We start from the raw sequence: 22,151 nt of genomic DNA, 5'->3' as shown, positions 1-22,151 counted from the left end.
CAGTCTTGCGGCAGCAGTCCCTGACGTCCTGGTGGAGAGGCGGTGAGGACACAGCGCTGGTAATAATAATAATAGATCGTATTGATTGACCGCTTACACTGTGCCAGGCTCCGTGTTCAACCTTTTTCAGGCATTCATCCTCACATCAGACGTGAAGATGCCACTGTTATCCTTATTTTTCAGAGACAGATGCTGAGATTGAGAAAGGTAAAGCGACTTGCCTGCAGTCACAAGTGATGAAATCAGACTGAAAACTAGATGTTTCTTAACACTCTAGCCCTGCTGTGAAGGTAAAAGCTGTGACACCTAGGTCTCTCGCAGATATACAGAATAAATCCTCCCCCGGTAGAAATTCATAAGAGGGAAGGAAAAAGGGAGAATGTGGATGAAAAGTATGAAGGAAGGAATGGAGGGGTGCCATGCTGCGCAGATGGTGGGATAGTATCCAGTGGTCAGGTCCGTGGCCAAGAGGCCATCAAGGATATGAGGGGAAATGTTACTATCCAGAAACCTTCTCTTGGTTCATTCCTCTAAGGCAGAGGTTTCAATTTATTGTAAATGCTAACCGTGGAGCAACTGACTGGAGAAGCCCTCGAGGTAAAACCTAAAACTAAAGGTGTCCAAATCTAAACTCATGATCTCATCCCTTTTATTGGCCTCCTAAGAAGTTTCACTGGGGTGAGAAAGGACCCTCCCCAACACACACACACACACTTGCCTGGATGCAGGTACACTTTGTCCATCCCTGTGAATGGCACCACCATCTACACTGGATTACCCAAGCCAGAAGCCTCAAGCTCATCCTTGACTACACTTTCACTTAACATGAGGTGAACACAAATGTTTTAAGTTTACTTATGGAATATTTCAAATATACACAAAAGGAGACTTAACAGTATAATGAGCCTTCATATACCCATCATTTGGTTTCAATAATTATCAACTCCTGGCCAAGAGTTTATTATGATTTGACAAACATCTATGATATAAGAACCATGTACCAGATCCCAGCCTAGAACCTAAGGATCCAAAAATGAATCAGATTTAAATGTAACCCAACCTGAGGGATATAACATCTGACCTTGGTTCTTGAAAGACAAGTAATTACCCATAAGAGGAAAGGTGTCCTCATTCATTCATTCATTCATTCTCTTTCAACAAATAGTTATTAAGTGTGAGGCACTGTCCTTGGTACTAGGAACATATAAACAAACAAGATTCAGTCCCCATCTTCATGAAGCTTGAATAACACGGGAATGAGACATTAAACTTGTGGTTAGAAATGTGATGAGTATCTTGAAGGAGATGTACAGGATGCTATGAGTGGACTAAATTTGGCCTGGGAGGTTTGGGAAGGCTTTCATAAGGAAGTGACACATATGTGAGGGGAAGGGGTAAAGGAGATGGAGGTCAGCCAGAAGAGAAAATTATTCCAAGTCCAAGGAGAAGTACAAAAAGGCCAGTATGGATGTAATAATGGTGAAGTATTCTTATTAGAAGTATTCTCGTCTTATTAGATGAGCTGGAAAGGGTGGGTATGTACCAAGTCAAAAAGGGCCTATTAGGCTGAGGGTTTTGGACATTATTTTAAGGGGAATGGAAAATCATCAAAGTGTTTGAGGCAGGAGAGTGGCATGTCCACCCTTGCATTTTAGAAGATCACTTCCAGCTGCTAAGTGGAGAATAGATAGAGCAAAATTGGCAGTGTGGGGACCAGTTAGGAGGCAATTGATGTTCTAGGTAGCAGATGATTATAGTGGTAGGAGTAGGAATGGAGAAAGTTGCATAGGTTTAATAAATATTCAGTAGGTAGAATTCACAAAAAGTGATCAATCAGTTGATTGGCTATGGAATAAAGAGATCACATCCAGATTTCTGCTGGAGCAAATGAAAAAATCCAGAAGTATCACCGGTTTACAAAGCAGAACACTTGTCTTCCCAACCCCATTGAATAGGGTGGCTGCAATATTCAGGAAAATCTCTTCTGATAACCAGAGGCACACAGATAGTCGGGGGGTGGGGGAGGGTGGAGAAAGGAGTCTAATTAGCTAAGATGTAAAAAGGAAATTGTACAGTTCACATGTAATGCATGTGAAGACACACACAGTCTTCATGAATCCCTGATCTCTTCCTAGGTTTGCAGAGCTTCCTGATCAATGGGGAGTCAACCTGTGTCCTTCATTCATCCTCTCTCTATTGTATCTCTTCCCCACTTCTGATGTTCTCCACGACCTAGGAGCAACTGGTAGCCTATGAATTGCCTTAGATGCTCAGTGTGTGGTTCTGACCAATGTAGGTCCCTCTGAGGCAGCAATCTTTTAAAATCATTACCTTGGATCTATTTAGGAAAAACTTGAATTAGAAGCAGATCTATCCAGAGTCACTTATCAAGAGTACTGGCTTTATCCTATTTGGATTAATAGACCAACCATTTAGCATTACCAGGCAGTTGGCACCATATATGGGAGAATAGATCTTTCATCTCTATTAGCAGCAAAAACACTTAATGAAGCAAAGGCAGCCTTTTCTACCACTACATATAAGTATTGCTTTGATATTGCAATCTTTCTTGTAGTTGATTCAATAAACCCTCTTTCTTCTGGGTGTTGTTATCATTTGAAAATCTATAAGGAGTAAAATCTTTCCAGATTAATGGAATTCATAAGTCACATGCTAGGCCTGGCAAGGGCTTGCTCAATACCCTTCTTCAACAGGACTATTCTAATACATTCCCAGGAAGAGCATATAGGGTGAGAAGAGAAAAGGATCCAGGCCTGAACCCTAGGAGGACCAGTATTTGGGGAGCCAGCAGAGGAGAAAAAGGCTAAGAAGAAAACTGAGAAGAAACAGTAAGAGAAGAATCAACAGAGAGTAACGTCATGGAAGAAATCCAAGAGAGGAAAGACTTTCAAGAAGGAAGAAGTGGTCAACAGCATCAAATGCAGCAAAGATTTCCAATAAGTTCAAGGCAAAAAAGTATCCTTTGAATTTGGCAACATTGAAGGCCTGGATCCCCATGATATGATCTGTGTCAGCAGAAAATGAGGGCAGAAGCCACAATGCAGTGAATTGAACAAATGAAAATGAGGAAGTAGAATAAGTGCAGACCTTCCTTTTGAGAAATTTGTAAGGAGGAATAGACTGAAGTGAAGAGTGATCTGAAGTTAAAGATTCTGGTTTTGTCTCTTTTTTTTAAGATGATAGAGACTTAAACATAGATATCAACTACAAAAAGATACCAGTAGAGAAGATGAATTTGAAAATAAAAAAGATGATGAGAGATGGAGGGAGATCCTGGAGGCAACAAGAGGAGGTAGGATCAAGGGCTTATGGAGAAGAATCAGACACCTTAACTTTATAGGCTGACAGGAAAGGGGAGAGGGCAAGGGTATAGGTAGGGTAATTAATAAAGTGGAGCAGGAAAGAGGTTGAGGGGTATCGTGCCCAGTGATATCAACATTTTCAAAGTCTTTAGCTGAGGAAGGGAAGAAGTTTGGATGGAGAACAAGAAAAACCATACAAGGTAAGTATTATCCTGTAGTGAACATGTCATTTTTGTTGTTAATCTGCACAGCATGCACCGCCCCCCTTCTTATTGGTAATAGCACATAAGTGTTCTTTAAAGATCCATCCCGCCCCACTCTAAGTCTATGTGGTTCAGACGGGCATCACCCCAGTCTCATACACACGTCAGTGGCTAGGTTCCTAACCCATCATCAGGTCAAAGTGATCAGTTCAGAAATGGGCACATGATGAAATCAGATCCAGGAATTTTCCTGCAACCGTTGGGCAAGAGGTGCTCATAGAAGGCAAACCTGGTGGACATCCTGCCACCGGGAAAGAGCCTGCCTGAGAACAAAGCCAACTCAAAGAAAGCAGAGCTAAGGGGTGGAGAGAGACAAATGCCTGGTAACATCATTTTAACATATATATTTACCTCTGCCTAAATTCACATAAGTCAGTAAATTTCCTTTGTACTTAACATTAATTTGAGTTGGGTTTTATTACTTGCAACCAAGAGTTATGCTGAATCTGTGTGGCAGATATTGCCTGCCGGAACTCATCCCCACACCCACTCTTCTCTAACCTCCCCTGGAAAGGGCTGGAAATCTGAAAACCACATTTCTCAGATGCCTTTGTCACTTCATTCCAGTCAGGTTCCGCCAGTGGGAACCATCACAGGAGGAAGGGGGAGGTCCTCCTGCTCTTGGCGGTCCCTCTGGCAACAGCAGCAGCAGTGCTTGCTGCCTAGCAAAAGCGGAAGCAGTTCCAGGAGCATCAGCAGTACAAACTGCAGGTGCATTAGCAGCTAGTGCAGATTTGTGGGCTCCGGCTCCTTGATCTTTGGGCTCCCCTTTTCTCCCTTTTGCTCCTCTAAACCAAGATTAGTGGTAGTTTCCTGGTCTCTGGGTAACTCTGCTTTCCTTTTTATGTTTCTCCAGACTTCCCTTACAACTTTGTTGTTGTTGTTGTTTTTAAGTAAGCTCTGCACCCAACTTGGGGCTTGAACTTACGACCCTGAGATGGAGAGTTGCATGCTCTACGGACTGAGTCAGCCAGGCACCCCCCTCCCTTACGACTTTGTAACAAATTCTTTGCATTAAATCCTTCTCTACTTGGAATATCTGGAGTGATTTCTGTATACTTACTGAACAGTCATTGATACAATACACATTTCTATTTGGCATACACGCATGGGTGTACACACACATACACCACTCACAAGGCTCAGAGAGGCTGTTTCTCAAATATACAGAATTAGTAATTGGCCTACCTAGCTGGGATTGGAATTCGGACATGTCTGATTCTAAAGTTCTCACTCTTTCTCTACCTAACGTTGGCTTTTGTATTTCTTTTGTTTTCCTTTTTTATGGCTTGCTTAAATAGACATTAAAGGGGACAGAAATAAAAGTATTGTGCGTTTTTTTTAAAGATTTTATTTATTTATTTGACAGAGAGAGACACAGCAAGAGAGGGAACACAAGCAGGAGGAGTGGGAGAGGGAGAAGCAGATTCCCCGCTGAGCAGGGAGCCCGATGCGGGGCTCAATCCCAGGACCTGGGATCATGACCTGAGCCAAAGGCAGATGCTTAATGACTAAGCCACCCAGGTGCCCCGAAATAAAAGTATTATTAAGAAAGTTGTTCAGGTGATTGACCTTGATGTTCAATTTGGGTAGGAAAAGAATGGCTTTGTGACAATGGAGGACTGGGAGATAATAAAGGGCTCAAACATCTCTAAAGGCAAGGAGCTGAAGGAGAATGAAGTTGTGCAGGAGGCAGAAGGATAAAGATAAGAAGTTGTGGTTACAAGTGGGATGGAACTTAAGGAAAATTTTCACAGGTGGAGCAATTGTGAATAATCACTAGGGTTAGAGTTTGGTCATACTAATTGGATGGCTTCACCAACTGAGAGAACATAGTCAAGAGGTTGGTAGATGATGGCCATAAGAATTGTATGGCTCACTTGCATGATGCCAAAGAAGGAGAAATTTAACCTGCATAGAAAGAGGAAGAGAAATGGTACAGATGTGTATGGGAGTCATGCTAAAGCTAATACCATTGCCCATCTATTGGGACAGCTATAGGGAAAGGAGGAGGGACCCTGGTGCAGAGCACCTAGGAGGTGCTGAGTGGATGAAAGAAGCATGAGTGGGACCTTTTCTGGGAGTTCCTTGGAGACAAACTAGAGGCTTCCCTGTGACAGAGCAGGTAGGAGAAGAGAAGAAAGAAGAGACTTAAATTTCCTCCTTCGATAGAGAGGAGGAAGTTAATCTTGAGTACCAGAGTTGCTGGATAAGTGTTTAGACACCTCCAAGCTCTCTGGCATGATGCAGTGATGGCCCCAGATGTAGCACATTGACTGAATAAGGCCCAGACCTGAGACTCTGGCCTTATCCCCACCTCTCAGACTGAAGGAGGAACACCCAGCCCTATGATAATCATCTAGACTCCATCAGGGATGAAGGGGAAAGCTCAAGATACTTCTTGGGAGTGGACCCCACAGCTCTGGTGCTTCACCCCTAACCTCTATTCCCAGCCATAGCCAACCTCAAGCCCTGGGTGCATCCTGATCTAAGAAGCCCAGATTCATCTTCTGTCCTCCCTCCCAGCCATTGAGGCTGGTGAAGGAACCTTAGGCAGTTCTCCTGGTCCAGTGGGACCTGGTGCCTGTCAGAAACCACTCTATGGCCTGGCCTCCCAGTACAAAGCCCTGTGTGGCAGTTGGAGCTTGTCAGTCTACTCTTCTACCCACCAAATTCCCACAAAGCAAGGGGCCACCAGGTCAGGAGGGGTTGGCCTTAAACCAGATGAGGCCATGGTCCAGAGTGTGAGTCTACTTCTGGGAATTTTCCATCAGCCCTTCCCTCCCTTGCTTCTCACAGCCTCATTTGAACTTGACAGCCTCCAAAGAGATATTACTAGCTTCTCAATTCAAAGAAAGAAATGAGATTGTTCCACAACCAGGGCCCCTTGAGTCTAGCAAAGAAGCACTCTGACTTTATTGTGAGGAAAACAGGGAGAAGGAGCTGGGCCAGACTCATCTCAAGAGACCTCCTCTCCACGATTGCAACCCAGCATGTTCCCCACTTTCTTGGGCTGGGGAAGGGTCTTGGCCGTGCTCAGTTCCTCTGCATCACTGTAGCAGTACAGATCGGAGCCATGGATGAGGTATAAGCCAGGACCATCGGCAGAACATGAATGGAGGCCGAGGGACTTCTCCACACACAGGGCCCCGTCAACCTTCTCATGGGGCCAAGGAAGCTCCGTCCACGTGGCTTGAGGTCCTAACTTCAGGTCCAGCCACCACAGCTTCCGTCCTGGAAAGAAGGCACCAGACAAAACATAGCTTCCACATCATGGGATCCTCACCTTACCCTTCCCCAAGCCCTGACGGGGATCTATGCCATGGAGAAGTACCAGAACAAGCCACCATGCAGTATCCAGATGCCCCTCACCTGCCATAATGTGGAGCCGAGAAGTCCCAGGACAAATAAAGGCTGCATCCACAGCCTCAAGGTTGATCCCATGAGGGCTCCCAAATTCCTTCTCCAGCTTCTTTGGATAACCATCTACTAGAGTATAGCCTCCCTTTGCCAGGAAGATATATACCTGAGTGCCCTGGAGGACAAAGGACGTTAATCAGCCTAGAGCTGGATACGCTCCCAGTCCCCATTTCAAGCCTCTCTCCCAACACATACCTGGATTAGGTAGACTTTATCGTCCCAGGAAAAGGCAGCATCCACTGTTGAAGGACCCTGGGGCCACTGATGGACAATGGGCCAACTGTGCCACCCATCCCGGCTAGTGTCCAGACGCCAGTAGTGGGACCCTGTGGGGTATCAGAGGTACCTCTAGTGCTGATGGGATAGGCAAGTAACAGGTGCAGGGATAGGTCCTGAGAGGGAGGACAGAATACATCCAGAGGCCAAGAGGGAAGAGGCCAGGTGAGAGGAGATAGAGCAGGACTTGATCAGCAAAGTTGGGCCTGGTGACCTGATTGGAGCTGGAGTCACTAGGGCCTGACAGAAGGGCAAGCATGGAGAACAGTGGCTAAGGTGCCAAGTGAGGCCAATGTCATGGGGTTTGGCAGTGGCTCCCTGTGCATCTCAGACATCCATGTACAGAGAGACTATAGACAATGAGGGACAGTGACCAAAAATTAAAAGAGAAGCACCACAGCATGCTCCCACCAAGTGTTCTCATTCTGGCTGTGTTCTCTAATCCCTTGAGGTGGCAGGAGAATGAGGGAGTAGCCAGACATGCCCTAATTTTCTTCTCCCCTTCTCATAACAATTTATTAATGGAATTGTCTAAGTTCCCATTTACCTTTCCTTCCTTAACCACTTCATTTATACTTGTTTCCTCCTCCATTGAAACTGTACTTGTCAAGGTCGTCAGTATCCTCCAACTTGCAAATCTAATCGTCACTTCTCTGTCTCCATCCTGCTCCACCTCTCAGTAGCATTTGACTGCTCACGACTCTCTTCTTGAAATATCTTTTTTTGGATCTTGGCTTCTGTGATACCAGCCTCTTCCAGTGTTCCTCTTATTTTTTTTTTTTACTACCCTTCTCTTTAGCCTGATATCTTATATTGGAATCCTCTAGTTTGGGCCTCTTCACTACCTACACTCACTTTTTTGGTGATTTCACCTAGTCTAGGGCTTTAAATACCATCTATATGCTGATGACTTTGGATCTGTTCTTTTCAGCTTTCATGGACCTCTCCTTTGGGCATCAGGCTCAAACTTAACTGCCTACCCAATATGTCCATTTGGGGCCATTAGGCACCAAAACCCTACAATGTCCAAGCTGATGTCTGCTCCCTGCCAAACATACACACACACATACACACACACACACACACCCCTACTCTTTCCCTAATCTTTCCCAATTTTAGAAAAAGGAACCACCAGTCACCCAGTTGCCTAGTCCCAAAAAGCTAAGTCATTCTTAAGACCTCTCTTTTTCGTTCCCCACTCCAACCAATATTCAATCCATTGGTTAATGCTGTCACCTCAACCTCCAAAATATATCAAGATGACTCCTCACCACCTCTGTTTGCTTTAATCCTAGTCCAAGCTGTCATTGCCTCTAAGCCAGACAACTGCAAGAACTACTATACTTACTGGATGCCCTGCTTACACCATTGTATCTCTTATGACTTGTGTGCTCCAGGATGATCTTTAAAAAATAAGTGAGAACATATCACAGTCCTGCTCAAGACCCCCTCCTGGCTTTCTTTCATAGTTGAAAATCCTTACCCAGGCATATGTAATCTGGCCCCTGTCTCCCTTTTTCAAGCCACTCACCTGCTCTTTCATTGTTCTCTAGCCACTCTGGCCTTCTTTCCTGATTCCTCAAAGTATTTGCTATCCATCCTCTCTAAAATGCTTTTCCCCTAGTGCTTTATGTGCCTAATGCTTTAAAAAAAAAAAAAGTTTTTATTTAAATTCAATTTAGTTAATGTACATTGTGTTATTAGTTTCAGGGGTAGAATTTAGTGATTCATCAGTTGCATACAACACTCAGTGCTCATTACATCAAGTGCCCTCCTTAATGCCCATCACCCAGTTATTCTATCCCCCTCATCCCCCTCCCCTCCAGCAACCGTCAGTTTGTTTCCTATAGTTAAGAGTCTCTTGGGACACCTGGGTGGCTCAGTCAGTTAAACATCTGCCTTCAGCTCAGGCCATGATCCCAGGGTGCTGGGATCAAGTCCCTCATCAGGCTCCTTGCTCAGCGGGGAGCCTGCTTCTTGCTCTTGTGCTTCCCCCTGCTTGTGCTCTCTCTCTTTTGCTCTCTCTCTCTCTGACAAATAAATAAATAAAATCTCAAATTGCTTGCCTCCAAAAAAAAAAAAAAAAGAGTCTCTTATGGTTTGCCTCCCTCTCTGATTTCATCTTATTTACCTAATGCCTTTTTATTACTGAAATCTCAGCTCAAAAAGCATCTCTTCAAAGAAGGGGCCCCTCATTTTCCTCAACTCTATCTCATTATCTTGTCTTAATTTCTTCACAGCTTTTTTTGACACCTAACATTTTTTATTTTATATTTCAAAACATCAACAATTTTTAAAATCCATTTATACCAGCTCCAAATGGTATTTGAGGATAAGAAACATCCTGATGTTCCCAGAACACTTCACAACTACCTAAAAGTATCTCTTCTTTCTCTCTTTTTTTTTTTTTTGAGACGTTTCACTTTTTACTCACACATTTAAAAGCAATAAGAAATATTTTAAAATATCTCAGTACAGATACATTTTCGACTTCAAATCATCTTACTGTGTTCACATCAGCCTCCCAACTCTTCTTTCTCTTTCTTATTGTCCTCTCTCCCTCTATCAGGCTCTATGAGGGCATGTCTGCCATTGTTGGCTACTGTATCCCAGTGCTTAGAACTACGTCCAGTGCTTCTCAGGTGCTCAATAAATATTTGTTGCATAAATAGCCGATGTTCTCACTATAGCCACAAGTTCCCTTTATAGCTGTTTACTGGGCATATCATAGTGACTACATATCCACCTTCACCTCCTCTTGAAACTACCCCTATTTTGAGAATGAGCTGTGGTGCTCTTTGTGCAGAGGAAATAAGTGATGAACCCCTGATGCATCACCAGGTAAGGCACAGACTGACCAGTAACCACTTCAGTGTGGTGTAGAATAAAAATATGGGCTGGGTCAGTCAGATTTCCTCTCTGGCAACCCGACTAGGAAAAGAGAGCAACAGAGGCAGTTCCCAGTTGGACCTGAGGCTGAAAGATCATGAATAGGAGAAGGGAGAGGGCATGATGGGCCTTGTCCAAGCCAACATTGTGAAAAAGCAGAAAGAATGGGTAAGAAGCTAGGAGGCAGAGAAAAGAGAAAGATATATCAGAGAAGGGAGAGGACCAGCCCTATGCTGAGTAGCTGGTTCACACTAGTGTTGTCACCAAGATGGTGAATTCTCACCTCAGCTGGGGATTTTTAATGTAACAGTGTTCTCTCATCAGCTAGGAAACATATCTAATACTTTTGATTTAGGAGTTCAGCTGCATTCTATTCATGGCCACATGGCCTGGAGGTTCTGTGATCTCTCCATGGCTGGGTATTCTCTCTACATCTTTATGTGGTCCCTGTGGCCCTGTTTTCTCAGTATCTCTACCTACCTACCTACCTACCTCTATCTCTGTCTCACTTTTTCTGTCTGTCCTCCCAATGGTCCCATGCTCTCACCATAGCTGCATGTTCTGATAATTATGTGTTCTTACTATGGCATATATTCTCAGTATAAGTCTATATTTTCACTGCAGGTATGTGTTTCATCATTGATGAATGTTCTCATTACAACATGCATTCCTGTTGTAGGGATATGCTCTCCTCATGACTGTGTCTTTTTCATTATAGCTTGGTAGTCATATCTGATCAGATTTGTCCAGGGGTTAGGAGCAAAAAAGGATTTTCACTGTTCTATGTTCTCACCACTATTTTACATTTGTATCTGATCATACATATGTCTTAGGCTGAGTATTGTTTACTCCTTCTCTTGGAGCTATTCTCAAGGGTGGATCAAGACTCATCACTATCTGCCTGACTAACACCAGAACATCCCTAGGTATGGCTTTTACCAATTAATGCCACAGGTCTGGAGAGGGGTATCTCTCTGGTCACTAAGAGTAAAAATCTCCTCAGGCCAGCAAATCTATCTCCTAAAGGTCTAAGGGACCCAAAATTTCTTGGCTGGTTCTCAGCAATAGGAACATCTCATCCCCAGGTAATGCTGTGCCCAGAGGCCTGAGCTAAGAACGAAGAGGCACTTGGAAAAAGATGGAGCTCCCAAGGATATGCTTAAGGGGAGCTAGAGGACCTGGCAAGACATGCAAGAGCAAAGGGAATATGAGGAGTCCTAGGGACATAAAGAGGGTACAGACCCGAGAGTAGACACTACTGTGGGGTAAACAGGTAGATGAAATTAGAGGCCTGGGCAGTGAGAGACAAAGTTGAACAATATGCATCAGAGGAGATGAGGGATAAAAAACTGCATGCCGAGGATGCTAAGGATGGGATTCAAGGGGACAAAATAAGGCACACAGTGATGAAAATGGAGGAAGTCTATCAGCGATGGGGGACACATGGAAGAGACAGGAGGGATGGAGGGCAGAGGTGGGGGCGTCAGGAGGCATCTCTCACCACTGAAGGCGTATGTGGCACCATGCTTGTCAATCAGCAGTGCAGACAAGACTAGATTTGGGCTACAGCGCATATCCCCACGGCCATGATGGGTGTCATTCCCATGGCCCGTCCCATTCCTGTGTCCATGGCCTGGGGAGAGAAATAGGTGAGGGGGAACACAGAGGGAGGCCAGAGGTCAGAATGAAGTCCGAGGTGGGAGAGACAGCTAGGGGTAGTGGGGATGTAGACTTCTTCCATAGCAGGACAACTGGGAAGGTCCAGAATGGAGACTGGGCTAGGGCAAGGGCCAAGTGCTGTCCCACAGAATTAAGGTAGGAGCTAGGGTATGTGGGGTCTGCAAACTCAGGGAAGGTAGATGAATTCCAGCAGATTTCAGGGGCCGGGGCTTTCTCACCTCTGCCAGGGCAGGGTATGAAGTAGTCTCGAACATCCAGAGGGTACTTGGGAAGCACCTCTCCCGTGACAGGGTGGAAGCGCAGGAACTGGTTACCCCGGAAGCAGTAGTAGCGGCTGAGCCAGTGCAGGGCAGAGGAGCATTCCCCAATGGCTGGCCAAGAGCGCTCCTTTTTGGTTCCCGTAGCCAAGTCCCAGAACCACGTTTGGTTACCTTTGTCCAGTCAATCAACAAACATTCAGTGAGGCCAGGCTATGCCCTCCCTTATGCTAGCATTGGGCCCCATAATGGGCCAGGTATGGTCCTGGCCCCATGGAACTCACAGCCCAGCAGGGAAACAGTTGAAGAGAGTGATCATATAATAAAATTCAGCAGGAAAATGCATATGATTGGCTCAGCAAGTGCAGTGAGGAGAGACAGGGAAAGGTTTCCAGAGGTGATAGTTAAACTAATACCTGAAGCAGGAATCACAAGGCAGAGAAGAGGAGGAGATGGAACTCTGAAGGAGGGAGAGGAAAGTCTGAAGCTTGAAGCAAATGAGGTGTACAGGGAAGAGCATAGAGTCTCTGGAACTTCATACTCAAGGTAAAGGCATGATGAGTGTCAAGGCTGGAGGGTCAGTAGGAACTTGGTCATGGAGAACCTTGTACATAAGACTAAGGAACATAGATTTATCCTAAGGATCATGGGGAACAGTGAAGAACTTTTAGCAGAATTACACCCAGTTACCTCACCCAGGGTGACTTCCTCTCCTTTCCCTATTTGACCTCTAGACCATAACCAGCTTCTCTATTTCTTCCCTTCCTTGGGAAGCCACATGGTGCTCCAACACCACCACCATCCCTGCCACTACCACCAACTCAGCATTACTCCAGGCTCTCTTATTCCAGCCTGCACTGACCTTTGAAGAAGAAGATACCCTCCTCTTTGCATTCCCCACGGTGACATTCCACAGCTGCATCCACCGGTGATGGGATTCCAGGAAACACTTCTTGGAGCAACTTCGGATAGCCTTTCTCCTTCTCAGGAGGATACACCCAGATTTTGTCTCCCTGCATACAAGTTACTCTATTTTTAACTGTGGACCCCACATACTGCCACCTGCATTCACACATAACATCTTTGATCTATTGCATTTATACAGTATCCCCCCCCCCCGCGGCCCTACACACTTTCAATCCACCTGTGGACGACAATGTGCTGCCCCCTGCACAAACACATACTCTTAGTTTGTGCAAATCCTGCCACTGTTGCTATAGCACATGCACACATCGACCACTCCCATGACACACTTATCTGTAATACCGTTAGTCTTGGCAAACACATCCCCAAATAGTCATCCTGCAATCATCCATCCATTCATATATTCATTTGTTCGTCTATTTATTCACCCATTCACTCAAGAAACAGTTGCTGAGTGACTACTATATGCCAGATATTGTGAAAGGCACTGGAGATAAAGGGATGACAAAACTGTCTCTGCCTTCAAGGAGTTCACTAAAGAAAAGCAGAAAGGTACCTACAATCTTAGCCATGCAACCACCAAAGTGGAAACATGTGAAGTGCATTGGGAATATAAGCGGAGTGCTTAAGCCTACACAGAGAATTCCTGGAAGGCTTCATAGAGGAGGAAGCATTGGGGCCAAGAGTTGAAAACTGAGTAGGAATTCAGTGGGACAATTGTGGAAAGGGTGTTACCAGCAGAGGGAGCAGCAGGTGCAGAGCATGCTCAGAGAATTACAGGTAGTCTCCTGTAGGTGGCACACAGTGAATGTGCTGGGGGAGGAGATAAGACTGTAAAGACAACCAAAGGCCAGATCTCAAGACCCACGCGTACCTGACTTGCAGGAATTAGCACAGGGTGGTGCCACTTAATGAAATAGGGGACACAGCAGAAAGGGTGGGTTTGTAAGAAAGATACTAAACTCAGTTTGGGGGATACTGAATTTGAGGTACCCACAGAACATCTAAGTCAAAGATATCTGCCAGGAAATTGGAAAGAGATAGCTGGAGCTCTGGGAGAGATCCAGATCTGGTGCCCACAGCATAGGAAGTCCTCAGAGCCGTGGCAGCGGTTGAGATCATGCAGGGAGGGTGTTTTGAAGGGCTGGGACAGATCTCCAAGGAACATTCAGGGACTGGCTGAGGACGGGAAGCTGGAAAACAGCAGGAAAGAGGCAGGAGGGGACAGAAAGCTGGCAGTGAGGGCTGCCCTAAGCACACAGAGCCTTGTACAAATTAGGAGAAGGCGCGCTTCCTCTATGCAGACACAGCCTGGGCCAGGACATGGGACTTGGTGAGCACAGCAGGCTGGACTTCATCTTCCCCTCACCCCTCGGCCAGGTGCCATTGTTATGAACAGCCTGGTCACCATACGAAGAGTCTGTGAGGCAGAGTCATGGAGACCAAGGGAAAAAATTACCAGGAAGGAAAGGACGGCCAACAGCATGAGGAGTAGCAGAGAGGTCTGGACAAAGATTGGGCCTGAAGGATAGCCACTGGGTGCTGTGCTTGCCAGGCCCACATGCACATACACTCCCTCAGCTTGAGCTTTTTCAGGAAAGGAAGGCACAGGGGGAGGAAGCCTGGAACCTACTGTAAGGCGTCCATGCTAGGGTCACCTGAGGGAGGGTCTCTAGTGTCCATTCCAGCACTTCCCAGCCCCGCCCTGACCTTTGCCCAGCAGTACCCTGATCAGGAAGACATTGGTGTGACCACGGCGGAATGCGGCATCCACGGGGCTGGTGAAATTCTTCCACCTCTCTGAGATTAACTCCCGGACCCATGTGTGACTCTTCCACACAAACTCCCCTGAAAAACACACACTCACTGAGGCACGCAGAACAAACTTTTGGCCGCTGAGATAGTTACAGAGAAGCTGTGGGTGATGCCCTCAGATAATTCCTAAGATCTCCCACAGACAGATACACCCTCGGAGAATAGGACCAGGTCTGCCATCCCAAACGCCCCAACCCCAGCCCCTCCTACCTTTAAAAAACAGCATGGCCCCATGTTCATCCAGGGTGGCAGCATCAAAGCTCCAGCCATCCAAGCAGAGTTCTGGGGTGGGGGTGGGGAGATGCAAGTAAAAGACCAGTCAGGTAATATAACGCAGAGACACAACCAGACAGACAGACTCAGGGAGTCAGGGCCTCACCGGTCACGTCTGGGTTCACTCTGGTCTCACTCCCACCTTCGGTCCTGTTCCCAGGGGTACCGTCCCTAGAGAGAAGACAGATGGTTGTCTGGATCCACTGGGCCCAATCCCTCTCCCTTAGCTCCTGTCTTCAAACTTGCCCCGGCCTAAAAACTGGCCCTATGCTACTCTAGCCCAGTCCCCAGTCCTTCCCCAGCTCCAGCTTTACTCACGGAGGAAGAGGGTAGGCAACAGCCAGAGACCACCACAGGCCCAACAACCCCAGTGCAATGGGTGTTCCCCATGCCCGAGCCATGCTGAGATGCCACAGGACAGCTCTGGGCACCTGGCTCAGTTCCCTATATAGAGATGGTGGCAGCACCACCCCCACCACGAGCCTGCTGAGCATCCAAGTCCTGTCTCTCAGAACTATGCCAATATTGGATGATTACGTCAGTGCAAATAAGGTCAGGGTCTGGACAGAAATCTGAGTCCAGGACTAACTCTTCCCGGCAAGAGGCCCCATCCCCCTTCAATGACTTTTGAGTGGTAACTAGCCCATGCCACTGAAGCCCGACTGTGACTCTCATCACCTTGATGATGGGTCAAGGAAGGATGTAGATTAATTGAGGATCACCTTTCTGTGGTTGGATTTACCTCTACGATGTGGGAGGAGAGAAGCAGAGGAAACTACCATTTTTGTGTACTAAGTGTCAAGCCATGCTCTAAGACAGCTAAAGACACTGATACTTACATCTATTTAGCAAACACACTTAGAAATACTCAGAGAACAGCTTTTTCCAAGCTTCATCAAGGGTCTTTCTGGGGCATTCCCAAACCCCTTCAGCTTTGTCCTTGATGGGTCAATTATATTTCACTGTTGCCAAATGTCCAAGTCCCACCCCCGGCCCCACCCCTGCTAGCAAAGTACTTAGAAAAATCACCTGGGAGGGAAGGGCTGAATGGGGCAGAAAGAGGTGTCTCTCTCTTGCATATTGCATTTCTAGTAATTACTCTTCCTTGGTAATTTCCACCTTAAGGGAAAAGTGCTTTATTTACCCATCACAGAATAAACAGAACTGTAACTGGGGTTTCACAATATTTACTGCTGAGTCTTGCCTAAATGCTTTCTCAATGAAACCTTTCTTGACCACCTTATCTAGCCATTTCCGACACTTGCATAATTCCTTCATGTCACTTATTAAAGCGTGAAATTATTTCATCTACTTATTTGTTGCTTTTTTTTCTTTGTTTTGCCCATCTTGTTTACCATTACATTCTCTCCACCTCAAATAGTACCTGGTGCATAATAGGTGCTCAATAACTTTTGAATGAAAAAAAAATGGATTTCACCTACTGACTAGTGTTGCTAATGTTGCAGCCGAATTCCTAACAACTGTCTTTCCTTCTGGGGTGAGGGGAATATCAGGAATTGAGGGTGTGTTAATGATGGGAGGCATATTGTGATCCAGAGGTCACAGGTCCCCTTGTCACTGCCCTTCATCTGATGGTCTTCTCTCTCTCTCCAGTGTCCCACTCCCACATCCCTCTCTTCCTCCAGCCCTGGGATCCGACTTGTCATCTCTAGCATCTGCTATCTTCAGTACTCCTTGGGGCCACTCCCAAAGCCTGCCCCATCTCCATCTAAGACTTGGCTGCTGAATCAAAAGACAAATATGGGCAGTCAGCTATGGGCCAGGCTGAGGTTCCAGGACCCCTGTTCCCTAGTCCAGCCTGAAAGGGCCCTGATCCATCTCAGATGGCTCCATGCCCGTGACATTCCCCTATATAACCTTAGCAAAGATCTCAGATTCCTTTTCCTACTCTGCAATGTTTCCTCCCAACAGGAAAACAAAGATTTGTGGGGCCTCTGGAACATGTCACTGGGCCTCTGCCATCAGGCCCAATGTTCTCGCTTGACTTATAAATGAAAATGTGCCTTTTAACATCATTCCTCCCCGCTAGTTAGTGGGCAAAGCTGGACCCCACAAGCCTTTGGCAGCATGGGCAAATGCCAGGGCTCCTATGGCAGATACCTGACACCCACCTTCTCCCTACTGCAGGGCATCCCTGGTTGGACCTGCTCCACCCCAGTTTCTGGGCACTAGGCACAGGGAGTACCACCCTAACTCACTCTCACCTGTTTTTTTGCCCCTCAGTCTCTAAAACCTCATAGAACGTTCCTGGGGTTCTTCCTACTGAGCATCCGGTAGCCCTTCATCAGCAACCCCCTCAACCACTGTCTCTAGCTCCAGACCTGTGCCTACATGGCCTACAGATTTCACTGAGCCTGCCAGGGAAGAGGGAGGTTTTCACACTGAGTCACAGACACCCCTCAGAAAATCCACAGTGAGGGGGTCTCAATAGTTATATTATCAGCATGCTGCATAGCCCTGCTGGTCCAGGGGAGCAGCTAGCAGCCTCCTTTGGCCTAGCAGGACTCTGAGAACATATACCGGATGGGATTTTTCAGCTTAGCGTCTTTTGCCCCCACCCAGCACTGGTTCCCTTCACAGCACCCCTGGGTCTATCTATCCAGAAGAGTGATTTGTGGCACTTTTTCACTACTGTTTCCTAATTCTCTTTTCTACCCTAAGGGGGCTTAGGTAGCATTATAGGAGCCTTCCCCTGCCCTCCCTGCTCCCCAGCCTCCCCATCATGCCCTCCCCGTGCCCCTGCCCTTCTCGCCTGCCCCACCTTCACAGGGACTAGACAAGCAGAGTCGTCTGCGCAGGCAGGCAGTTCTGTTGAAGCTCAAGTTCTGAGCAGGAGCTAAGAGGCGGAGTTTGGGAACCGAGGCTGTGGCTATGTTGGCCATTCTGGTGTCAGTCACAGGGCACAAGGCAACTCTTCTCAGGGGACCCACATAGGGCTGGCCCTGCTTCTCTGCTCACTCGAGGCAGCCATTTCTGCTTCTCCAGAGTCCCTCCCAGCCCTCTGGCCTGGGCTGAGAAAGTGCTCGTCCATACTTGGTCCTGAGCGCCCCCTGGAGGCCACAGGGTTCAGTGCATACCCACCCTTCAACCAGAGGCCAGAGGCTCGGAAACCGGCTCTCCATAGCGTTCTTGCCTCACTCCTCTCAGCCTGGCTATGGGGCCTTAGCAGTACCCCTTCCTCTGCAAACCTCTGCTGCCCAGAGCAGGTTTTGGGGGACCTCAGTCTCTTGCTTGATTTCCTGGGGAATTCAAGCCCAGAAAAAGCCAACCATCCCTTTTCCTTGTGGTCTTCCCAATCCTATCCAGCAACTTTCGGCTTCCCCTGAAGGGCGTCTGAATGTGGGCCTGCAAATGTCTTCATGGGCAGAGCTTCCCCTTACATTGCACGGGCTACATTTAAACTGGACACTGACCCACTGTCCCTTGGAATGACTGTGTCCAGCCTGCCCCACCCCTGGTCTGAGTTCTCTGATCTCAGTCATTTCTCCTGGGGCCCACTGAGGGCTGCGTGTGCTGGGCCTGCAGCCTGGGGCTGTGTACTCCCAGGAGCAGCGCCTGGATTCCTTTTCTGTGATTTAGAGGGCTTGGGATAAAGCTCCAGGCACCAAAAAGAGCTAGCTGCTCCCTCTGACTCCTCCAACCATGCACGTCTGCTCTTGTTCTGCCTATAATGGGCCTCCCTGCATAGTCCATTCTTGCTTCTCTATGAATAAATATACTCATAATTTGCCTATATCTCTTGGGCACATGTATGTGCCTGGCACTGTACTTCATACGGATTATTTCATTAAATCATAAATATGAGATATATATATATATAATCTCATATATATATGATACTATCTGTCCCATTTTACAAATGAGGGAACTGATATTAGGTATCATAGCCAAATCCCATTGTTAGCAAGTGGTAGAGCTACGATGAAGTGCTGGCTGCCGGACTTCTCGGGCTGTGCTCGTTACTCTATCAAAGGAGGTGCTGATATATGTGTTAACAGCCAGCTCTCCAGAAGGGAGAAAGCCCTGATTTGTAGCATGCGCTAATTTCTGTGGGTAAATCTCCTATTATGGCCATCGTCAAGCTACAAATAAGACATCACCAAAGTAGAATTAAGAAGAAATGCACAGTAATGTACTACTTACTATATGGTGTTTCCACCAGGCAGATACAATAGATGTAAATAACCTGAAGAACACAGGTAATAGTAAAATGCAGTAAAATAATTAGGAAGTGATGAGTTTCGAGTATGATATTAGACTTCAAATTTACATAACTTAATTTTTAATAATGGCTGGGTTTCAACAACCAGCTGTCAAAATTCCTGAAAATTTAACCCTGAGTCCTGTGAGCCGGTATGAACCAGCTCCAGCACCCCACTGCCCACCAGACTGCCTTAGTAGAGAGGACAAGGATGTCATCTGCCCTATTCCCCACTATTTCTTCAGTTCTTAGAGCAGGGCCTGAAATGCTGTATGTGTTAGTATTGAATTCTATTGTTCCTACTTTCTGGTCAGACCTAAAATTTATCTACTTCTCTCTGCCTCCCTCAAAATGCAAACACCATCTCTTGTTTGACCACTGAAATAGCCCCTCTTGTTTGACCGCTGAAATAGCCCCTCCCTCCCTGCTTCTCCTGCCCCTCTAGGGTACATTCTTCATAGCAAGCACAATCTTCAAAAACATGCCTAAAAACACCTTAATGCTCCTGCTTAAAAGTTTTTTTCTTCCTTGAAGACAAAAATCAACTTTAATTCTACTAATCAGAGAACACCACTATGAACATTTTATCTATTCCAGCCTTTCTCTATTCTTCCAACATCCCTTCTGAAACAAAGATGTAATTTTATAAAACCTTTTTCTTCCTTAGTGTACCTCAGACATTGGCATTTTTAAAAGGATGCATATAATTCCACCATATATTTAAGCAAAACTTTATATAGCTATTCCCTGCTGAGGGACACTTCAGTTTTTCTGGGATTATTTTTTTCCTATTATAAATAAAGCTGTGATAAACATTGGTGCTCACACCTCTTTGTGCCTTTGCCCAATTTTTTCTTAGAAAACTTCTTTTTCTTAGAAAACTGGAAGACTCTAGATGATTTTAAGGTGTCTATGGTCTTCAAGGGGAGCAGTTTAGAGAGGTTGAATTTTGTTCTGTTTTTTATTCTCACTTTTCTTTCCACCCCACGGAATCGCTGTCCAGCTGCCTGTTCATTCCATAAGGCATCCTCTCATCTCTGGCACTTAAACCTTTCTGTGGTTTACTAGGATAATCCAGATCAAATCCAAACTCTATCTGACTTAAATAATCCAACACAGGCCTGACTCTCAAAACTTGTTCCTTTCCTCTCTTCCTCCACCTTCCTTCCTCCCCGTCACCCAGGCCTCCTTTCAGGTCCTCCAATACACCGAGATCTTGACCCCTCAGGACATTTGTACCTGTTCTTCCTTTGTCTGGAAATCTCTACCTTCTCTTCTTAACACAGGTGGTTCCCTACCCACCCCCCACCCCAGCCTGCAGGTCACTGCGGCCTTCCTTGCCCACCCGATTTAACATCGTATTCTTCTGGGTATTGCATTCTATTCATTTCCATCACAGCTTTAACAGACTGCCATTACACATTTACGCCCTTGTGTTTACTTGTTTGCCTGCTTTCCCCAATAAACTATAAGCTCTGTAAGGGCAAAGAACATTTCTGTCTGTATTCCCAGGGCCCACCACTCTGACCAATAGTAAGTGCACAGAAGTACTTGTTGAATGAATAAATGAACCCGCTGGCCATATATGGCCAGAGGGCTGTTCTGATTACCTGACTGCCCTATATGGCCAGAGGGCTGTTCTGATTACCTGACTGCCCTATATAAGACAGGTGTGATCCCTCGTGGGACCACAAAATAACTTTCTGACCTGGCCCAGCGGGGGCTCTGCTGCAATGCCCAAGTCTGTAAAGATGATTTAAGACTTATGCCAACTAAGTCAAGGCTTCGCCGCTACTGCTAGGCACTACTTCCAGCTACTTCTGGGCCCAAGGCCTAAACTGGGGGGGAAATGCCCACCGTGATCAGGCCAAGAGGAAGTGAGTAACCCCACCTTGAGATACTGTCTGCATGGCTTAGGCAGACAACCTAAATTGGTATCTATGGAAATCAGCCCCAGCAGCCTGTTCTCCGTCTGGTAGGAAAGCCATCTGGGGCTTCCCACCCAAGGAAGTTCATTTTTATTGGCATTTTATCCCCCTGCTTTTAGATGTCGAGAATGTGAGTGTGTGACAAGTTTGGGAACTTCGAGCTTGCATCCTCAGTACCACCGTTGGTGCTTTGTCACAGAGGGCGTACATACACCCGAAACCAGTGTGACGTTCTGTGTCAGCCATACTTCAGAAGGGAGTGCGGGGGAGGGATAGACTATCCACCTGTGAACTCCCAGGGACGACCCCACTGGTGCTGAGTGACCTATAATTGAGCACACCCATCTCTGCTGGCCAGGCAATCCTACTCATAACTGGAGCCAGAAGTGCAGGCCCTATAAAACCACCTGCCCCAGAACTTCAGGGAGTTCATCTGTCCCTATACCTGCCTACCAGGTCCCAACCAGTGAGACAAAGAGGATCAGAGAGGTGAAGATAACCAGGAGTTCCATGTGGTTCACACGGTGCCCCCTTGATCTCGGCAAAGTCCCCATGGTCTTCCACAGGTCCCTGGACAGGCCCACCCATCCTAGCTCCAGGAATCAAGCCACATAAGGACAATGTCTTGAGCTTTCCCAGGACCTCTCATAACTAACCTATCAAGATCCATCGTTCCCCAAATCTTGTTGAGTGCCTTCTCTGCCAGTTATCATGCCAGATGCAAGGGGCATAATGAGTAAGGTGCTACTTTCAGGTTAGGAGTACGACAGCTGTAGATTTAAGTCCAGGCTCTGCTTTTCATCAGTCATACGCCCTACTCCTCTGAGCCTCAGCCTTTTGTAGAGGGAGAAGTCATAGTCCCTCATAGTCCCTGCCTCCCA

The 22,151-nt window shown here is 46.5% G+C and overlaps 1 protein-coding gene and 1 long non-coding RNA gene across 3 annotated transcripts; one reads left to right on the top strand and one right to left on the bottom strand.

Moving 5' to 3' along the window:
* On the top strand, positions 1 to 4,622 carry LOC118538110 (uncharacterized). 2 transcript variants are annotated; one of them, XR_004918460.2, is made up of 3 exons: positions 1 to 290; positions 2,136 to 3,523; positions 4,443 to 4,622. It is a non-coding gene; the product is annotated as an uncharacterized LOC118538110 (long non-coding RNA). The 2 variants fall into 2 exon arrangements; XR_004918458.2 differs by having other exon boundaries at positions 2,136 to 4,622.
* A 1,851-nt stretch (positions 4,623 to 6,473) lies between these two features.
* On the bottom strand, positions 6,474 to 15,591 carry HPX (hemopexin). Its single transcript, XM_036095939.2, has 10 exons — positions 15,439 to 15,591; positions 15,227 to 15,291; positions 15,058 to 15,129; positions 14,759 to 14,880; positions 12,971 to 13,121; positions 12,070 to 12,282; positions 11,673 to 11,804; positions 7,202 to 7,332; positions 6,959 to 7,121; positions 6,474 to 6,820 (listed from the first exon to the last, which is right to left on the bottom strand). Exons 1-10 carry the CDS (start codon positions 15,519 to 15,521, stop codon positions 6,546 to 6,548), a joined length of 1,407 nt encoding a protein of 468 aa, XP_035951832.2. The 5' UTR covers positions 15,522 to 15,591; the 3' UTR covers positions 6,474 to 6,545.
* Between the last annotated feature and the right edge of the window lie 6,560 nt (positions 15,592 to 22,151).

Source organism: Halichoerus grypus, chromosome 11 (genome assembly GCF_964656455.1).
Source record: "Halichoerus grypus chromosome 11, mHalGry1.hap1.1, whole genome shotgun sequence".
Lineage (NCBI taxonomy): Eukaryota > Metazoa > Chordata > Mammalia > Carnivora > Phocidae > Halichoerus > Halichoerus grypus.
This window is presented reverse-complemented; position numbering and strand designations above follow the sequence as displayed.

What these genes read in the sequence shown, in the direction of transcription:
- HPX (XM_036095939.2), bottom strand. Translation starts at nt 15,521, where the DNA reads ATGGCTCGGGCATGGGGAACACCCATTGCACTGGGGTTGTTGGGCCTG. An exon ending in CCAATGTCTTCCTGATCAGG is followed by an intron (nt 13,122 to 14,758) that starts GTACTGCTGGGC and finishes ACTTGTATGCAG; the next exon opens with GGAGACAAAATCTGGGTGTA. An exon ending in TGCCACATACGCCTTCAGTG is followed by an intron (nt 7,333 to 11,672) that starts GTGAGAGATGCC and finishes GATACCCCACAG; the next exon opens with GGTCCCACTACTGGCGTCTG.